We start from the raw sequence: 21,033 nt of genomic DNA, 5'->3' as shown, positions 1-21,033 counted from the left end.
AAGGGGTTCCGGGTGCAGCAGACCTGGGTATGGCATCAGCTCTCTTGGAGGAGGTTGCCATTAACCCCACCATAGAACTTCCAGAACTTACAAAGGACTGGGGAAACAAACTCCTAGAGGGCACAAGCAAAACCTTGTGTGCACCAGGACCCAGGAGAAAGGAGCAGTGACCCCACAAGAAACTGACCCAGACATGCCCATGAGTGTCCGGGAGTCTCCAGCAGGGGCGTGGGTTACAGGTGGCCTGCCTCAGGGTCAGAGGCACTGAGTGCAGTAGTGCCTGCATGGACCTTTTCAAGAGGCACCATTATCATCATTACCTCCACCATAGTTTGGCCTCAGGTAAAGCAACAGGGAGGGAACACAGCCCCGCCCAGCAAAAGAAAATTGGATTAAAGATTTACTGAACATGCCCCCACCCATCAGAACAAGACCCAGTTTGCCCCTCAGTCAGTCTCTCCCTTCAGGAAGCTGCCATAAGCCTCTTATCCCCATCCATCACAGGGCAGAAAGAATGAAAACCACAATCACAGAAAATTAACCAAACTGATCACATGGACCACAGCCCTGACTAGCTCAAGGAAACTATGAGCCATGCCATGTAGAGCCACCCATGACGGATGGGTCATGACAGAGAGTTCTGACAAAACGAGGTCCCCTGGAGAAGTGAATGGCAAACCACTTCAGTATTCTTGCCTTGAGAACCCCATGAACAGTATGAAAAGGCAAAAAGATGGGACACTGAAAGATGACCTCCCCAGGTCGGTAGGTGCCCAATATGCTACTAGAAAAGAGTGGAGAAGTAACTCCAGAAAGAATGAAGAGACGGAGCCAAAGCAAAACCACCCAGTTGTGGATGTGACTAGTGATGGAAGTAAAGTCCGATGCTGTAAAGAGCAATATTGCATAGGAACCTGGAATGGTAGGACCACGAAAAAAGTCAAATTGGAAGTGGTCAAACAGGAGATGGCAAGAGTGAACATTGACATTTTAGGAATGGATTGGAAAGGGTGAATTTAACTCAGATGACGACTGTATCTACTACTATGGGCAAGAATCCCTGAGGAGAAATGGAGTAGCCATCATGGTCAACAAAAGAGTCTGAAATGCAGTACTAGGATGCAATCCCATAAACAAAAGAATGATCTCTGCTCATTTCTAAGGCAAACCCTTCACTATCACAGTAATCCAAGTCTATGTCTCGACCAGTAATGCTGAAGAAGCTGAAGTTGAATGGTTCTATAAAGACGTACAATACCTTGTAGAACTAACACCCAAAAAAGATGTCCTTTTCCTTATATGGGCCTGGAGTGCAAAAGTAGGAAATCAAGAGCTACCTGGAGTAACAGGCAAATTTGGCCTTGGAGTACAAAATGAAGCAGGGCAAAGGCTAATAGAGTTTTCTCAAGAGAATGCACTGGTCATGGCAAACACCCTCTTCCAACAACACAAGAGAAGACTCTACACATGGACATCACCAGATGGTCAACACCAAAATCAGATTGATTATATTCTTTGCAGCCAAAAATGGAGAAGCTCTATACAGTCAGCAAAAACAAGACTGGGAACTGACTGTGGCTCAGATCATGAAGTCCTTATTGCCAAATTCAGACTGAAATTGAAGAAAGTAGGGAAAACCACTAGACCACTCAAGTATGACCTAAATCAAATCCCTTATGACTATACAGTGGAAATGAGAAATAGATTTAAGGGACTAGATTTGATAGACAGAGTGCCTGATGAACTATGGATGGATGTTCGTGACACTGTACAGGTGACAGGAATCAAGACCATCCCCAAGAAAAAGAAATGCAAAAAAACAAAATGGCTGTCTGAGGGGGCCTAACATATAGCTGTGAAAAGAAGAGAAGCAAAAAGCAAAGGAAAAAAGGAAAGATGTACCCATTTGAATGCAGAGTTCCAAAGAATAGCAAGGAGAGATAAGAAAGCCTTCTTTGATCAATGCAAAGAAAAGGAGGAAAACAATAGAATGGGAAAGACTAGAGCTCTCTTCAAGAAAATTAGAGATTCCAAGGGAACATTTCATGCAAAGATGGGCTCAATAAAGGACAGAAATGGTATGGACCTAACAGAAGCAGAAGATATTAAGACAAGGTGACAAGAATACACAAAACTGTACAAAAAAAGAACTTCACGACCCAGACAATCACGATGGTGTGATCACTCACCTAGAGCCAGACATCCTAAAATGTGAAGTCAAGTGGGCCTTAGAAAGCATCACTACGAACAAAGCTAGTGGAGATGATGGAATTCCAGTTGAGCTATTTCAAATCCTAAAAGATGATGCTGTGAAAGTGCTGCACTCAATATGCCAGCAAATTTGGAAAACTCAGCAGTGGCCACAGGACTGGGAAAGGTCAGTTTTCATTCCAATCCCAAAGAAAGGTAATGCCAAAGAATGCTCGAACTACTGCACAATTGCACTCTTCTCATACGCTAGTAAAGTAATGCTCAAAATTCTACAAGCCAGGTTTCAGTAATACGTGAACCGTGAACTTCCAGATGTTCAAGCTGGTTTTAGAAAAGGCAGAGGAACCAGAGATCAAATTGCCAACATCTGTTGGATCATCAAAAAAGCAAGAGAATTCCAGAAAAACATCTACTTTTGCTTTATTGTCTATGCCAAAGCCTTTAACTGTGTGGATGACAATAAACTGTGGAAAATTCTTAAAGAGATGGGAATACCAGACCACCTGGCCTGCCTCCTAAGAAATCTGTATGCAGGTCAAGAAGCAATAGTTGGAACTGGACATGGAACAAACTGGTTCCAAATTGGGAAAGGAGTATGTCAAGGCTGTATATTGTCACTCTGTTTATTTAACTTATATGCAGAGTACATCATGCAAAATGCCAGGCTAGATGAAGCACAAGCTGGAATCAAGATTGCCAGGAGAAATATCAATAACCTCAGATACACAGATGATACCACCCTTATGGCAGAAAGCGAAGAAGAACTAAAGAGCCTCTTGATGAAAGTGAAAGAGGAGAGTGAAAAAGTTGGCTTAAAACTCAACATTCAGAAAACTAAGATCATGGCATCCGGTCCCATCACTTCATGGCAAAAAAATGGGGAAACAATGTGAAACAGTGACAGACTATTTTTTTGGGCTCCAAAATCACTGTAGATGGTAACTGCAGCCATGAAATTAAAAGACACTTGCTCCTTGTAAGAAAAGCTATGACCAACCTAGATAGCATATTAAAAAGCAGAGACATTACTTTACCAACCAAGGTCCGCTTAGTCAAAGCTATAGTTTTCCAGTAGTCATGTATGAATGTGAGAATTGGACTATTAAAGAAAGATGAGTGCCAAAGAACTGATGCTTTTGAACTGTGGTGTTGGAGAAGACTCTTGAGAGTCCCTTGGATAGCAAGGAGATCCAGCCAGTCTACCTTAAAGGAAATCAGTCCTGAGTATTCATTGGAAGCACTGATGTTGAAGCTGAAACTCTAATACTCTGGCCATCTGATGCAAAGAACCAACTCATTTGAAAATATCCTAATGCTGGGAAAGATTGAAGGTGGGAAGAGAAGGGGACGACAGGGCATGAGATGGTTGGATGGCATCACCGATGCGATGTACAAGAGTTTGAGTACGCTCCGGGAGTTGGTGATGGAACAGGGAAGCCTGGTGTCTCTGTGGTCCACAGGGTCGCAAAAAGTCAGACATGACTGAGCAATTGAACTGACTAGACATTCTAGTAAAAAAAAAAAAACTGTCAAATGGCAAGCTGTCTCAACTGCATTTATTGAATAAGTCATTATCTATACTAATTTGAAATGCTATCTCTATCCGATCATATACTAGAGTGCCAGATAGCCTCATGTCTATTTTCTATAATATCACTGTAGATTTCTACATCAATACGATAAAACTTCACTAAAATTTCATAAATTTTAATGAGTCCAGCCTTATTCCTCCTTTTTCCCCCTGGTTTTTCCTGGTGCTTCTCCCATGTTTATTCTTCAGAATGAACTAAAGTCATTTTATGGATCCTTTCCTTCTCCAAAAAAAAAAAAAAAGTTTCCAAAGTAAGAAACAAACAGAATATCATTAGTGATTTCATTAGGACCATATCAGATTTAAAGATCATTCATTTAAGAAATAAATGTTATTTCTATAATATTGAGTCAGCTAATAACAAGGTCTTTCTCCCCCATTTGCTCGACTTTTTTAAGCCATTCAGTAGAATTTAAGTTTCTTCATACAGATCTTTCCTGTTCTTTCAACAGTTTTTGACTAGCACTGGGTGAGAATAAATATAAAGTTATATGCCATACAAAGAGATGAGGCAGAGCATTTACCTCTGAAAGAGTCACTATTTAAAAGAAGTAGTGTGGGGTCTGCTCTAAACGTTGGCCAACTGATGCAAAGAGCCAATTCACTGGAGAAGACCCTGACACTAGGAAAGGGTGGCAGGAGAGCAGGGCGACAGAGGATGAGGTGGTTGCATGGCATTACCGACTCAATGGACATGAGTCTGAACAAACTCCATGAGATACTGAAGGACAGCGAAAACTGCGTGCTGCAGTCCATGGCGCTGCAAATAGTTGGACACAACACAGTGGCTGAATAACAATGACTAAAATAATTAGGGGAGCCTCATACCATTTTCTTACCAAGCTCCTCTATCTTTAAGAGAGAATGTCTATTTTGTATTGGCTCAAGTTATTCATAACATAAGCATCTCTTAACTTTTCTTTGTTCATGAAAGTTATCCACTATGACATTCCAGCAAATTCATCAGTCCTTTAAAATTTACAGCTATTAAATATACTTTTGACATCACAGGCTGGTTAGTGTTACATCACACTTCGACTGTAAAATAGAAATTATGGTTCCTAGTCTTAGAAAAATTTATATATCACAAAATTTTGCATATGATTTTGGAGATCTGAAGTCAGACTGGTCAAAAACTTCTACCATAAAGAATGCCTGGCTTAAAATGAACCTATGATTCTAAGGTATTAATGCACTTGCTACTATATAACTTGCTATTAGTCCTACAGAGGTAATTCAGGGACAATGTACATTAGTCACACTTCATGGTGCTGCGGGCGGCGGGGGCGGGTAGGTATTTAATTTTTTTTTTTAAACTCTCTTATTTTCAAATAATTTCAAACTTTACAGAAAAGTTACAAAAATACCACAAAGAATTCTTCACCCAGATTGCTCAAAAGTTACCATTGGAACATTCAATTTTAAATAACTTCAATTTGAGTTTTTGTGTATATTGCATGCTCAAGCTGCTTAAATAAGCAAAGGACCAATTTAATGCCTAGGGACTAATTATAATAATCTTACTACAGGACCAAAATCACATGGCAACAATTCCAAGCCCCGAATCTCTGAAGCTGAAAGATTTTCATAACTCCTCCAGCAGCAAAAAACTAACAGAGCTCATTTAAACTCATTATTTTCCTATTTTAATGTAAACATTTGGAGGTTTCACGGCAGAAATAGTATTGTTTGATTATAATGCTGCCCTAGACCTACTAGGAATGAATATAATATAGTAAATGTATTCCCAAAGATTTTCAGTATGAAAATGCAGATCTTTTATTGCTGCACATTATCTACTAAGTGCTGGGTATTATTTTAATATTATTTCATTTATTCCCATCAACAATCTAACAAATTCACTTTTGTCCAAGGACACCTAACATATACCATGTACAGAAACAATATTCAAATTCATGTTTATCTCAGTCAAAACTTTAACCACTTCTTAAAGTTTAAAAAAGCATTATAAACAATTCTCTTAAAAACAGACTATCGGAGATATCGGAGGTAAAAATAATTCTTTGATAAGAAGTAGTATCCGCTTCTTCCTTCCTTCCAGCAAATAACATTATGATCATCAAAAGTTTTTACCATTTTCATACAAATGTCTGAGAAACCACAGGTATCACAAAGAATGCCTTTGTGTGTGTTACCAATATCCAGTGGGTAGAGGCCAGAGATGCTGCTAAACATCCTAAAATGCACACTCAAAACAGGGAGCTCTGTGGTTCAATATGTTAGCAGCACCAAGATAAGAAATCATGACCTAAATCACTGATGAAAATGCTGAAAAATGAACAAAGTATAAAGACACACTCAAAAGACTTCCAAACTATTAACCAACTGAGCAGACTATGGCTATTGACTAACTAATAAGTATAGCTATCAACTAAATGGGAACTGACCTTCATGCTTTATTATTCAAAGAACATGCAAATACAGACATTTTAAATTCAGTTTGTGGCATGATTATTTTCCATTTAGAAATAATAATGGGCAATTTAACAAAGAACAAATGGAAAAATTCTGTCCCACAGATCTGAATTATTTATTTTACCAAAACAGTTCTAAGATCATCTTACTACCACAGACTGGATTAAGTCAAACTTCACATTTGAATTTTAAAATGTGAATTTTAAAATTTGAAACATCTGGGCAAATACTCCATATCTAAGTAGCAATTAAGTAAAAGCAAATTAAAACAATTTCCAAAAAAAAAAAACCAATTTCCACCTTCCAAAATAGCAACAAATATTAAAAAAGAGACAACTCAATGCTAGTGAAATGTTTAAACAGGATTTCTAAGTTACTATAAATGGAAATGAAAACTGGCTTATCCCTAGTTTATTACTAGCTCTACTTTATAAACGAGGAACTGAAGCACAAGGAAGTTAGATGGCTTAGCTTAGTATCACATGGCTAGAAGAGGCAGGTCAGAAATTTGAACCCAGGCAGCCTAACTCCAGTTTGTGTTCTTAACCACTCCACTTTACTACCTTTATGTTTTATAGAACCTTTCTCTTTTCTTTTTTAGCAATTCTTTAAAATGCATCAAAAATGACTAGAAGGCAAAATTAAGCATGAAAAGATAGGTAAAAACATTTAAAATGCATGCAACTGATCAAGATGAGATAAAAACATGTGTATCTGAATGAAAAAGTTGAAGAATTCAACCTCTAATCAGATAGGCAAAGAAGTTTAATAATATTCAATTAAAGCACAGTATAACTAAAATAGGTACTCATACATTCTTGTAAAAGCTTCAAAGTGGTACTTTTTTTGAGAGGACAATTTGGAGCTTCTCTCAACAGTTTAAATGCATGTAATCTGTGACCCAGTAATGCCACTTATCAGGAATCGATCTACAGAAAAGTCACATAAGCACGCAAAACAATTTGTTCAAGGATGTTTACACTAGCATTATTTGTAATAACAAAAAACCAGAAAATAAGCAACTGTTCGTGAATATGGTAATAAATAAATTAGGATACAGTAGTCATAGTTGAAATATACTACTTAAAACGAGGCAGACTAGCATTAACGAGCATGAAGTTCATAATGTATTGCTAAATAGGAAAAAGCCAGCTGTAGAAAAAAAGTGTACCTTTATTTATAAATAATGCTTAACTTGAGGAGAGTCAAGCAAATTTTTATACTTTTATGTAAGTATTTAATATTACATTTTATTTTATTAATTGAAAAAAGAAGCAAACATGACGAGAAGGAAACTTGAAATATTATCATTTGCTGTCTCTACATAGTGGAATTACAGTTGCTATTTTTCCTTTAAACTCTTTATGCTGAGGGTTTATTACTTTTACAATTGCTCCTATGTGCTGACTTCTTCCTACCTTCAGGTTAGTGTCTAGGTAAGTTAACACACTAAGGTCAGGACTACACAGTAGCTATCATTAACTCCATTTTACAGAGGTGAAAACAGCTGAAAAACTAATTAAAGTCTTTTGTGTTCTATGCTGCTAATCTCTTCATGGCAAGACACTAAAAATATAAAAACAGCAAGCCCAAATCATTGCAAATTCATGAGTAAAAGGCATAATGCAAAAAGAGTCTGATTTGCTACTTCACAGATGAGGTATTCCAAAATAACAGCATAAATTTGTAATCTAAACCCAGAAAATACACTGAATCTAGTAGTCTTGGAAAAAACTTCCCATAAACATTTATGTATCTAAAGACCTCAAAGTTTTACATTTGAGGCTCTGAATGTTTTCTTTCATAAAATAGGAATATATTTTATATTTCAAAAGGCACAAACCAGTTAAATTTCAAACAAATCATGTCAATTGCTAAGTCAGTTTCAAAACACACAAAAGAATTATCTCATATTTGATAAATGCAAAGTGAAGTGAAGTCGCTCAGTTGTGTCTGACTCTGTGACCCCATGGACTGTAGCCTGCCAGGCTGCCCCATCCATGAGATTTTCCAGGCAAGAATACTGGAGTGGGTTGCTATTTCCTTCTCCAGGGGATCTTCCCGACCCAGGGATCGAACCTGGTCTCCTGCACTGCAGGCAGACTACCATCTGAGCCACCAGGGAAGTCTGATAAATGCAAAATCTTTATTACTATAATCTTAGAAACCAACCAAAAAAAGAGAAAACCACCTTTATAACTATCTGTTTTGAAATATATAAGTGGATAACACCATTCTCTAAAAATATAACATCTGTTGAAAAGGTGGAAGATTTTTAGAATAATGATAATTCTGATGGTTCCGTTTTTTTAAGTAGTAAAATTTTAAAGGAACTACAGAGTTACCTGGTTCAACCCCCACCACTATACAGATAGAGCCCGGAGAAAGGAAGTAATTTGCTCAAAGCCTTGCAGTTACTAAGAGGCTAAAGAGGGAGGGACTCACTCAGGCTTTTTGACTCTAAAACCAGAATCTTGACTTTGTAAAGGTATTATCTAATAATTTAATGGGCTACTTACAGTACTTTGGGATCCTGTTCTTTTCTGTACGAATGGGGCCTTTTTGATCTAGCAATTTCAGAGAGCAAGAAACTAATCTCTAAGGTATTATCTCTATTCAGATTTTCTATAGAGTAAATGTTGTCCAAGTTTCCCTTCTTCTCCATCACTGACTTTCAAATGAATTACTATTTGGAATTCTAAAGTAGAAAGGAGTATAAAAGTCAAGCTCCTCTGGTTAAAAATATGCAGAAATTCTGCTTTGACTTATTGTTTTGTCCTTGAAGCTTCTGAAATACTTTCATGGTATTTTAGGTCTCAGAGAGAAAGATACACACATACACACATATACACACTACTTTCTCTCTCTCAAACACACAGGGAGCAAACCCAAAATGTTAAAGTCACACATGACATAAAACTAGCATAAGTTCCTAAACGCTTATGTCCAGTTTCTGCAGTCATCTTGTCCTGTACCAATCAATGACAAACACCTCATAGACTTTGAGGAGCAATGTTCCAAGCAAACCAAACCTTAAAAGATGCTCCTCATCAAATTAGAACATCTAATATACTAAAAAAGGAGTCAGAAACTTACTTCTTATCAAAAAATGTTGAATTTTCTTTCCTTTTTGTGAATCCATTGGGTAGAAGTTTTAAATTAATACCTTGCTTTCGAGCACGATTTTTCATAAAGTACATCTAACAAACAAAAACAAATAGACAAATTAATTCTCAAATAGCTTAAATTCCAAAAGCACATAAAACAATGTTTAAAACATAAGTTAAGATTTATCGAATACTTATGCTTCACAAACTACACTAAACAGCAATATCTCATTTAATCCTCACAATACTATGAAGCAGGTACTATTATTACTTTCATTTCCGCTATGTCAGAGATGTAAAGTCTACATTTAAATCCAGGTCTGTCTAACTTCAGTCTGTGCTTTTAACCATACATCCTATAAGCCAAAAGAAGAATTTCATGGGGATTTAAAAAAAATACAGGTTTTAGCAATCACAGGGATTACCTATACAGTTTTTTTTTCCTTCTCTTTTACTGATGGTTTCATACCATAGTTAGCTATATATATGCCTGCTTCTATTACTAGGCAGGTAGCTCATTCAGGGAAGGAACTATGGTGCTGCCTAGTACAGGCTTAACTTAAAAGTAGCCACTGATATAGGATGTACAAAATGAGGTATGAGAATTCTAGCTCTGACATGTATTATTCCACTGAACACGAAGGTTGGTTGAGCTGAATTAGTCAACTCCAGAGAGTACTGAAGGAAGTAATATCATCAAGGAAGAAGAAAAATCACTCAAAGAAGTAGCAAAATATAAATGCAACTTTTTGAGTGGCATCTAGACTTTGCAATGTACAAAGTTAGACAATCAAGTCATAAATCAAGGGGAAAAGAGGGTCAGTAAGAAAATGACTTAAGAAATTACATGCAATTTCACAGTGCATGGAACTTTGGTTTCAGTAATGATGGTGATTATAAGGACCCAACTCTCCTACTGAAAACATCTAAGAATGCTATATATATATTTGTGTGTATATATATATGTGTGTGTGTAAATATTTTTAAAGATCACCTTGAAAGCACTGAAGAGCGGACAGAAAAGGGAAACTACAGGCCAATATTTAATGAAAAGTGAAACTCAGAGAAGTAAGCAAAAAGCACTGAAGCCACTTTTGCTACTTATGGCAAATACAGGCTTCCCCTTTCTAGAGCCTCCTCAGCAAGACAGTCAAGATCCAGTAATGTTTGTGGAAACTCAAACTCTCAAATGAAATGAAACTGAGTCACAGAATAATATACCCTCAGGATAAGGGTCACCAGAGCATGCCAGGAATTTTTTTATTAGTCTGACTGGAACAGGGGGAAAAGAAAAATCGATTAGAAATCATCTAGCCTGGCCATGAAGGTCCATGCTCAGACTTGAAATGATTTGCCTTGCTTTGGGATTAATGTAATCTTAAGCTTTCAACCTGGTTTAAGGTAGTCTAGATCTGCAATGTTTCTAGGTACATGGTAGAATAAAAGAAGGCCTATTTATTTATTCCAGCCTTCAAATAATTCTCATAAGTAATTTTTAAAGGGAAAAATAAAAGGAGTACTCAACAAAAAATAAACAAGCGTAACCAATATAAGAAAAAAAGGGGGTCTTCCCTGTGTCTAGTGATTAAGAATTCGCCTCCCAATGCAGGTTTGACTCCTGGTTTGGGAACTATGATCCTATATGCCAAGGGGCAACTAAGCCCAAGTGCCGCAGGTGCTGAGCTGTATGCTGCCACCACTAAAGCTGATGCTCTGTAGAGTCTGAGCTCTGCAACAACAGAAGCCACCACAATGAAAAAAATAAAGACGAAAGTAAGCCTCAGTACACAGGAACCAAACCAGGAAGAGACTCATTAAGAGCTACAGACGTCAGAATGGAGAACAGCTAGAACTCAACCATATGGAACTCTGAAAAGACACACACAGAATATAAGGACACAGAAAGGCCTAAAGTAAAAGTCAGGGACAAAATACACCAAAGGAGTGAAATAGTTTAGTAACAGACAAATACACAGAAAGCCAGAGACAAAAACGACCCAGATAATCACAATGGGGTGATCACTCACCTAGAGCCAGACATCCTAGAATGTGAAGTCAAGTGGGCCTTAGAAAGTACCACTATGAACAAAGCTAGTGGAGGTGACGGAATTCTAGCTGAGCTATTTCAAACCCTAAAAGATGATGCTGTGAAAGTGCTGCACTCAATATGCCAGCAAATTTGGAAAACTCAGCAATGGCCACAGGACTGGAAAAGGTCAGTTTTGATTCCAATCCCAAAGAAAGGCAAAGCCAAAGAATGCTCAAACTACCGCACAATTGCACTCATCTCACATGCTAGAAAAGTAACGCTCAAAATTCTCCAAGCCAGGCTTCAACAATACGTCAACTATGAACTTCAAATGTTCAAGCTGGTTTTAGAAAAGGCAGAGGAACCAGAGATCAAATTGCCAACATTCATTGGATCATCAAAAAAGCAAGAGAGTTCCACAAAAACATCTATTTCTGCTTTATTGACTAAGCCAAAGCCTTTGACTGTGTGGATCACAAGAAACTGGAAAATTCTGAAAGAGATGGGAATACCAGACCACATGACCTGCCTCTTGAGAAACCTGTATGCAGGTCAGGAAGCAACAGTTAGAACTGGACATGGAACAACAGACTGGTTCCAAATCGGAAAAGGAGTATGTCAAGGCTGTATATTGTCACCCTGCTTATTTAACTTATATGCAGAGTACATCATGAGAAACGCTGGGCTGGAAGAAGCATAAGCTGGAATCAAGATTGCCGGGAGAAATATCAATAACCTCAGATATGCAGATGACACCACCCTTATGGCAGAGAGTGAAGAGGAACTAAAGAGCTGGTTGATTAAAGTGAAAGAGGAGAGTGAAAAAGTTGGCTTAAAGCTCAACATTCAGAAAATCAAGATCATGCCATCTGGTCCCATCACTTCATGGCAAATAGATGGGGAAACAGTGGAAACAGTGGCTGACTTTATTTTTGGGGGCTCCAAAATCACTGCAGATGGTGATTGCAGCCATGAAATTAAAAGAAGCTTACTCCTTGGAAGGAAAGTTATGACCAACCTAGACAGCATATTAAAAAGCAGAGACATTACCTTGCCGACAAAAGTCCGTCTAGTCAAGGCTATGGTTTTTCCAGTGGTCATGTATGGATGTGAGAGTTGGACTGTGAAGAAAGCTGAGTGCAGAAGAATTGACGCTTTTGAACTGTGGTGTTGGAGAAGACTCTTGAGAGTCCCTTGGACGGCAAGGAGATCCAACCAGTCCATCCTAAAGGACATCAGTCCTGGGTGTTCATTGGAAGGACTGATGTTGAAGCTGAAAACTCCAATTCTTTGGCCACCTCATGAGAACAGTTGACTCACTGGAAAAGACCCTGATGCTGGGAGGAATTGGGGGCAGAAGGAGAAGGGGACGACAGAGGATAAGATGGCTAGATGGCATCACTGACTCCATGGACATGAGTTTGGGTGAACTCTGGGAGTTGGTGATGGACAGGGAGGCCTGGTGTGCTGTGATTTATGGGGTCACAAAGAGTAGGACATGACTGAGCAACTGAACTGAACTGAACTGAGAGACAAAAAGGGTTACAACATAGGGCCAAAGGTTAAATACACCAATAATTTCCTGAAGTATGCATCTAATAATGTACTCTTAAAGCATATGAAGCAAAGCTAACTGAACCACAAGGAAAAACATACAAATCCTTCTGATTTTATCTATTGGGAAGTACTAACATATGTCTCTCAGTAACTGGTAGAAGAAAGAAACAAACAAACAAAAAACCAGTAGTGTTATAATTTGAACAATATACTTAACAAACCTGATCTAAAAGGATTATGTTTAGAATAAGACATTTAGCAATTGCAGAATACTTCTCCCGCTTCCCCAAGAAAACAGCAAACGTTACAAAATTTGACTATATGCTGGGACATAAACAAGTCTTAATGTATTTTTTAAAAAATGAACTCAGAAAAAAACATGTTCTTTGACCATAATGCAATTAAGCTAAAGATAAAAAAGGATATAACAGAAGTCAAGAGGACACAGTAACTAAATAGAAAAGGAATCTGTAACAGCAACTAATCTAGAAAAAAAGACACAAGTAAGCAACATTACAAATGATAACACTACAATTCCTACAGATACATTAAAGAAAATGTTATGAAGAACTTTATGCCAATACATTGGAAAATTTAGGTAAAACGAACAAATTCTTAGGAAAATGTAGTCTTAAGACAGAATAATGACGTGAGACAGAGAAAACCTGAACAGTCCCATTAACAGTAAAGAATAAACTTCTGCAGCCCATTAAAAAATTACACCAAACTCCCAAGGAAGAAATAATCCCAATGTTAATGTATTTAAGAACAAAATGGGATCATCATCAAATAATTTTATGAAACTGGAATCACATCAATACAGAAACTTAAGAATACCAAAAAGGAAAATTAGAAGTTATCTCACTCATGAACAGAAATGCAAAATGAACGAAAGGATAATGTGTACATATATATAACACAACTGAATTCTACAAAGTATAAAAAGCATGATATGACAGTAATACACCATGGAAGTTTAGCTTAAAATAGAAAATCAGCTAAAAGATTATTATTCATATTCTTATTAGAATATTATATATTAAAAGAATAATAAAATATAGAAAAAACATTTGATAAAATATAACCACCATTCATGTTAACATGTGTTAGAAAACTGGGAACAGAACTTCTTTAATCTAGATATTAAACTATACCCACAAAAAACTGAAAAGTAAACATGGTGAAATCTTAAAACTTTTGCCTCTGTGATCAGGGTTATAAAACAAAGATATAGAAAAGAGCTAACATACGAGGCCTGAAACTTATCCTTAGAAAGTCCTGTTGGCAAGGTTTGCTCTTGGCTGGTGTCTGGCAATTTGGCTGACTAGTAAATGGACCCTACACTGACAAAAAATTTCTCCTAAAATGGTAGGAAAGATTCTGCTTCATTATGCTGAAATTGTACAAAAATGTGGTTTTTAACTGCTTTCCTTCTGGGTGTATGGAACTTGGCAACTGCTAGGCTAAGGGTGCTTCTGCAACCAGTCCCCATAAAAACCTTGGGTACTGAGTCTCTAATGACTTCCCTGGTAGACAATAAACTTTAAACATTAGTTATCACAACCCGTTGCCTGAGGAAATTAACTGTGTATTGTTGACTCCAATAGGAGAGGAATTTGGGAAGCTTGTGGTTGGATTCCTACAAGCTTGGCCCCATACACATTTTCCTTTTGCAAAGTTTTCTCTGTATCCTTTCACTGTAATAAACTTTAGCCATGAGTTCAATTGCATTTTGCATCCTGTGAACCCCTCAAGCAAATCATTAAACTCAGGAGTGGACTTTAAATATCTACCATCATCACTACTATTTTACATTATTGGAAGTTCTTGCTATTCTAATAAGGTAAGAAAAACAGATAAATACAGAAAGCTAGAAACAAATTGTGATGAACTGTTTATAGAGAAAATCTCAAAAAATCTATAGATAAGGTATTGGAATAGATTTTAATATGGCTACTACCATAAAATGGACAACAACAAAAACTTTCATTCCTGAATACCAGCAAAGAGATAATAAAAAATTTTAAAAGAAAATACTATTTAAAATACTATGAAAAAATAAAGTACTCAAGAATAAGTCTAACAAAAATGTGCAAAACCTTCACTGAGGAAATTACAGAGTTGTTAAAGACTCAAATAAATGCAGAGATACAACAATCAAGGATTTAAATATTCAATGCCATAAAATCCAATCACCCAAGTAACTCTACAAAATAAACGCAAATCCAATCAAAATACCCAAGTGGGGAAGGCAGGACTATAAATCAGTTGGCTGATTTTCACATTTGTATAAAGTTACAAAGAGCCACATCTGTATTTCAGACAATACTCTAGAAAATATCCTAGAAAAATGGCTGTGGTCTAATTTAAACAATGAACAAAGTGAGAAGATTTACTTCTGTGAGTTCAGGAAAGAGTACAATCGTTGTGAGAGACAAGAGGTTTAACAGAATAGAACAGACAGGCCAGAAACAAACAGGCCAAGCATATGTGGATGTCTGATATATAACAAAGATGGTCCTGCAAAGCAGTAGAGAAAGGATGAACTTCTCAATAACTGGTGCTAGAAAAAGTAGATTATGCATTAGGAAAATTAAACAGGACCTCTACTTCACATGATAGACAAAAACCAGTTCCATATTTACAGACATAAATGGGATATGTGACACTACAAAGCTTTCAGAAAATCATTACAGGAGAATAGCTTCATAATCTCAAGGAAGGGAAGGATTTCTTTAAAAACACATAAAACTATTAACTATAAAGGAAACACAAGACAATTTCTACTACATTAAAATTAAAAAAAGCTGTTTACCATAAGACATGAAAAAGAGTACAAACACAAGCCACAGAATGAAAGGATTTATAACATACACAATCAACATCATCATCTAAAAACACAAAGAAAACCAGTAGGAAAAAACAACAGACCAATGATAAGATGAACATAGACTTAACATACACACACCATGTGTGTATGTGTGTGGCATACATCACAAAGGGGAATATCCAAAGGCCAATAAAATATTTGAAAGGTGCTCAATCTCATTAAGAGGCTTCCTTGATAGCTCCATTGGTAAAGAATCTGCCTGCAATGCAGGAGATCCCGGTTCAATTCCTGGGTTGGGAAGATCCACTGGAGAAGCATAGGTTACCCACTCCAGTATTCTTGGGCTTCTTTTGTGGCTCAGCTGGTAAAGAATCTGCCTGCAATGCAGGAGACCTGGGTTCTATCCCTGGGTTGGGATGATCTCCTGGAGAAGGGTAAGGCTACCCACTCCAGTATTCTGGCCTGGAGAATTCCATGGACTGTATAGTCCATGGGGTTGCAAAGAGTTGGACACAACTAAGCAACTTTTACTGTCACTTTCAATCTCATTAAGAACTGGACAACTGTAGAATAAAAATCATAATAAAGTAATAAAGCCATCAAACTGACAAAAGCTTAAAAACTATGACCAAGTCAAGTATCTGGAGCAGATGTGACAACAGGTATACTTAAATACTGTGAGTATAAACTGGCATCACCACTTTGGAAAGTATTTTGGTAACATACAGTCAAATTGAAGACATGCATACTCCACAACAAAGCAATTTCACTCCTAGGTATGAACTCCAGAAAAAACATATGCATAAGCAAACCAAAATCCTAAACAGAAGTGTTCACTATAGCATTGTTCATAAAATTTATTATAGAAAACCCAGAAATAAGAATGGTTCAGGGATGTGCATAACATGGCGGCAGGAATTCTTGAGAAGCTGGTTATGTTCTAATTCTAGATCTAGGTGGTAGCTACATGGATGCTCACTCTATAATTACTACTAAATGGTATATTTCTGTTTTATGCTTTTTTATATGCATGCCAAATTTCATAAAAAGAAGATATTTAAAAAGCAATTTATCTTTTAAGTATATAATTTAATTATGTCTAATTAAGCTTGAGAAAAAAAACTTGATATATGGTAATTTTTCTTTCAGACATGTGTAATGTCATGTCTGTACCAATAATGCCAAAAAAATAAACTGTTTAAAGAGTATTAAAATTCTGCAACTCCCATACCACTATGGTCTCTGAAAAACAAAGATAATTCCATTATGTGATTAAATAACATTAAAGAAATTTTAGAACACCAGTTGGAAAATATTTCCAATATGTAAGCTTTTAATTTTGCACAGTGCTTAAGGAATGAAAAAGAAATTATAACAAGTTTATTAAAATAGCAAGTCCTATTAGCCCTTCTTTCAAAATTCAAATCTAATCACTTCCCCTGTATAGCATAGGGAACTCAGTGCTCTGTGGTGATCTAAATGGAAGGCAATCCCAGGAAGAAGGGATATACATTTATACATGTTGCTGATTCACTCTGCTGTACAACAGAAACTGAAACAACATTGTAAAGCAACTATACTCCAATTTAAAAAAACACATCTACTCACTCCCCAATAATTCTAACAGCATCATCCGTGACCAGAACCACAACAACAGCTTTGTAACTGATCTCCCAGCTTCCAATCTTCCACTCTTGCCTATTCAAGTCCACTTTCCAGAGAGCCTCAAGAGTGATCTTTCAAAAAGCAAACATGCTCAGTTGCCTCCCATGGCCTCCATTTTTATTTTGAATACATTAGGAGACTTCATCAGTTTCTTTAACCTTACTGTTCAACATGCTTCTCACTCAACTATGCTATAGTCACTGGGCTCCTCTTTTAAGCCCTCAAATCCACTAACTCTGATCCTGATTCATTTTATACTTCTGCTTTTGTCTCTCTAAAATCTTTCTTCTAACAATCACATGACTGCCTCTTTCTCATCATTCACATCGCTGCTTGATGTCAACTCTCAGGGAAGATTCTTCTGACTATTCTCAGAACCCCCTTCTCCCACAAACACCGTTTTAATTTTCTTTAATCTCCTGTTGTCCTCTTTATCTTTCACATGCACTTAACTCTATCTGAAATTAGATTTGTTCCTGTACTCAGCCCCTGTCTCTCCCACTACAATACAAGTTCCATGAGGGGAAGGACTTTGTTTTGGTCACCGCTGTATCCCTAGTAACTGGAATAGCCCTGGATCACAGTAGTCACTTAATATATTATTTGTTGAGTGCAAAAAGAAAAAAAAGAATCTATTTGATTAGAAGAAATTCTAACTGGAAAGGAATAGAAGAAACACTTACATGTTTATTACTGATTGGTCTTTTCAAGAAAGCATCTCTAGAAATATGGTCTGCTGTTCTTGCCACATCTTCCAAAAATCGATAATCTACAAATTTCAAAAAAAACAGAAAAATAAATAAATGATATATGCCTATGGCCAGGAAGCATCAATCTGCTATACATAAGATGGCTTACCACTTAGGAGATTCATTTCAGTAAACTGTTGTATTGAAACATAGGCAGTTTTATCTCGAACTCCATTACATATTAGTTCTGCTTTGTGTTTCTTTACACAGGGCAAACTGAAGGAACCAAGAGAAGGAACTTTTATGCTTTGAGGTAAAAAGGGTACAGGCAGAGATAATAAGGTAGAAAATTACATATATACCTGCAGGAATACCGCAAACAACGTGGACATCTGTACTTTGCTTCTTCTGTACCACAAGTTTCACATCTACAAAGCTCACAAAAAACTTAATAAATTATCAAGTATTAATTCTATATATTTATTTATAAGCTTTTAATCCATCACAATTTACAGAGACGCAGTCACAGTGAATAAAGTAGATGCAAGTAACTCTATGGACAGCTGTCAAACATCATTAGAAAATTCTCTAGGAAACCATCTCTTAATGACACTACATTTACAATGTTGTTTAATGATAGGTAATTCAAGAAAACATGTATTAAATTTAAAACATTATCTCACTGGGACTTCCTTTTCTATATAATCAGACAATGAGATCACTTATTGATATTTTAACTTGTAATTCCTGACACTGTTAACAACTGTGTGTGTGCACATACCCAGAAGTCCAATCCATGAGCTGTTTATATATCTTAAAGGCAGACACATTCAGAAAAAGAAAACCTAGGCAAATTTAGAGAGCAGCGGTTGCATTTTTCTTCCTCAGTTCCCCATCCAACTGAGAATGGGCATCAAAACACTCTAGAAATACTACTACCCATCATCTGTCTTCAACTGATCTTTCACATGAGTGACAATCAATGTACAATGACAATCAAACTACAAAGGGACAAGCAAACTACATGTTGATTCACTGTATTTGAGACAGAAATAGTCCCAAGAATCTGACTACTCTTATTTCCTTTGCTGCCACATGATCACACTATAAAGAAATTAAATCAAAAGCAATAAATGTTCATAGTACCCATTGAGAAACTAGAAAATTGAGTTAGTTCAAAAGCATTTTGCCTAATTTTAACTTACTCCACTTTGTTCTTGTTGGCTTTATTAGACTGTTCCTCACACCTATCTGCTCTCAAAAGAATACTGAGCCGAGGGCATACAAAATCAAGCCAGATTCTGGTCCAAAGGTTTTCCGGTCCAAAGAATTTTCACTTCCTGACTTGGTCACTGGACACTAGTACCAACCTCACATATTTCCACAGAATTTGTTGTTATCTGACAAAACCCTTCTTTCCTAATCGCCCCTCCCCCCACCACTCAGACTCCCGGCCCAAACTAACGCTTATTTTTCATTATTCCACACCTTACTGATCGTGTAGTTTCTTTCAACCTAGACAACAAAGGACCTTCACAGCGCTGCCCTACCTTGACATGGCCAGTTTCCGCTTGGAGCCCACTGAGGGATTTATCTGAGGCTCCTCTTTCACCTTTGTATCATCCATCATTTCTTCTTTGGGGAAATACTTCTCTTCTTTTACATACACTTCATCCATTATTTCCTCCTTTTTAATATTCTGATCAAGAGACACTTCCTCACGTTTAATCTCCAAGCTATCTTTCTTCTCTTCCTTTACTTCTAACCAGTCCATCACTTCTTCCTTCACCTTCACTTTCTCTTCCTTTATCTCTGTTTCTTCCACCTTTTCTTCTTTCACCATCAAACTACTATCCATCTCCTGCTTCACCTCCAATGTGCCTGGTTTTTCTTCTTTCACCTCAGGTTCGTCCGGCTCCTGCTTTACCCACTGGCCATTCAGCGTTCCTTCTACCATTTCTGACCAGTCCATTACTTCTTGCTTCACAACCGTTAGGTCCATTCGCATCTCTGCTCCTCGTCTACTTTCTTCTTCCCCTGCCCCTGTCTTCTCCATTCTGATCAGACCATTCTCCGCTTCTCCATCGCCGGACTCCTCCGTCTTTATTGTACCCCTGACTCTCTCTTGATCTGATTCTTGACTTAGCCGCGCCCCCTCAGCTTCACTCTGGAGACCTCCTCCAGACATCTCTTCACTTTCAGCAGCAAAATCCATCACCTCAAGATCCTTGACCTCCGTTGCCACTCCGTCCTTCAATGTGTTTGGTTCACACCAGGAGGGCTGAGTTACCTGCAAAAACACGGAGAGTGGCCCACGTGGATATCAGAGAACTAGCAGGCAGTGAACGCCGACCCGGCGCGCCTGTCCGAACAGTCGTAAAGCAACGCTTCCGCGCTGTGCCCTTCACGACTCATGGAGCTCTTTACGGCTCTGAGGCAGTCCCGCCCAGACCTTCCCGGGATCCTCTTGAGACCACGCCCACTTCGATCCCGCCTCCGGGGCGGGGTTTCGCCAAACCCTTCCCTTGGAGAGGCGGTGCCTTCTGCACGGGGCTACACGCTTCGGCTTTAAGAGACTAGAGGCGCTCAGGATAAGGCAGAGAAGGGAAATTCTCGTTGCATTCAAAGGGGAAGACCTACTCTACTCTGTTCTAAGCTTGCATGAAAATGGAAGAAACACCTAGTAGCACTCCTCTCCACGCTTCAGTTTCTTAGGCAGTACTCCAGAGACGACGGTATTACAAATCTTTTCGTTTATTTTGATGTTACGTGTAATAATGTATGGAAATAAGCTAGCAGTGATGAAACAAACAACATATCGTCTCTATTATTACTGGGAATCCTGATAGGTTTCAGGTAGAAAGAAGGAATTATTTTTATTCTTTCAGTTATTTGTCAGTAACAGCCGGCACCAGCCA

The 21,033-nt window shown here is 37.6% G+C and overlaps 1 protein-coding gene across 1 annotated transcript in view; it reads right to left on the bottom strand.

Annotated features, from left to right (window-relative positions):
- The window catches only part of ZNHIT6 (zinc finger HIT-type containing 6), a 61,669-nt gene extending 41,166 nt beyond the window's left edge, over nucleotides 1-20,503 (bottom strand). The window contains exons 1-5 of the mRNA XM_020877246.2: nucleotides 19,666-20,503; nucleotides 18,478-18,543; nucleotides 18,285-18,391; nucleotides 18,110-18,195; nucleotides 9,335-9,438 (exon numbers count right to left, since the gene is read on the bottom strand). Coding sequence (XP_020732905.2) covers nucleotides 9,335-9,438; nucleotides 18,110-18,195; nucleotides 18,285-18,391; nucleotides 18,478-18,543; nucleotides 19,666-20,330 — 1,028 coding nt within the window. The 5' untranslated portion in view covers nucleotides 20,331-20,503. The remainder of the gene's footprint in view (nucleotides 1-9,334; nucleotides 9,439-18,109; nucleotides 18,196-18,284; nucleotides 18,392-18,477; nucleotides 18,544-19,665) is intronic.
- Between the last annotated feature and the right edge of the window lie 530 nt (nucleotides 20,504-21,033).

The sequence above is a fragment of the Odocoileus virginianus genome, chromosome 5 (genome assembly GCF_023699985.2).
Source record: "Odocoileus virginianus isolate 20LAN1187 ecotype Illinois chromosome 5, Ovbor_1.2, whole genome shotgun sequence".
Taxonomy (NCBI): Eukaryota; Metazoa; Chordata; class Mammalia; order Artiodactyla; family Cervidae; genus Odocoileus; species Odocoileus virginianus.
Note: the sequence above shows the minus strand (reverse complement) of the source record. Positions and strands in the feature narration are given on the sequence as shown.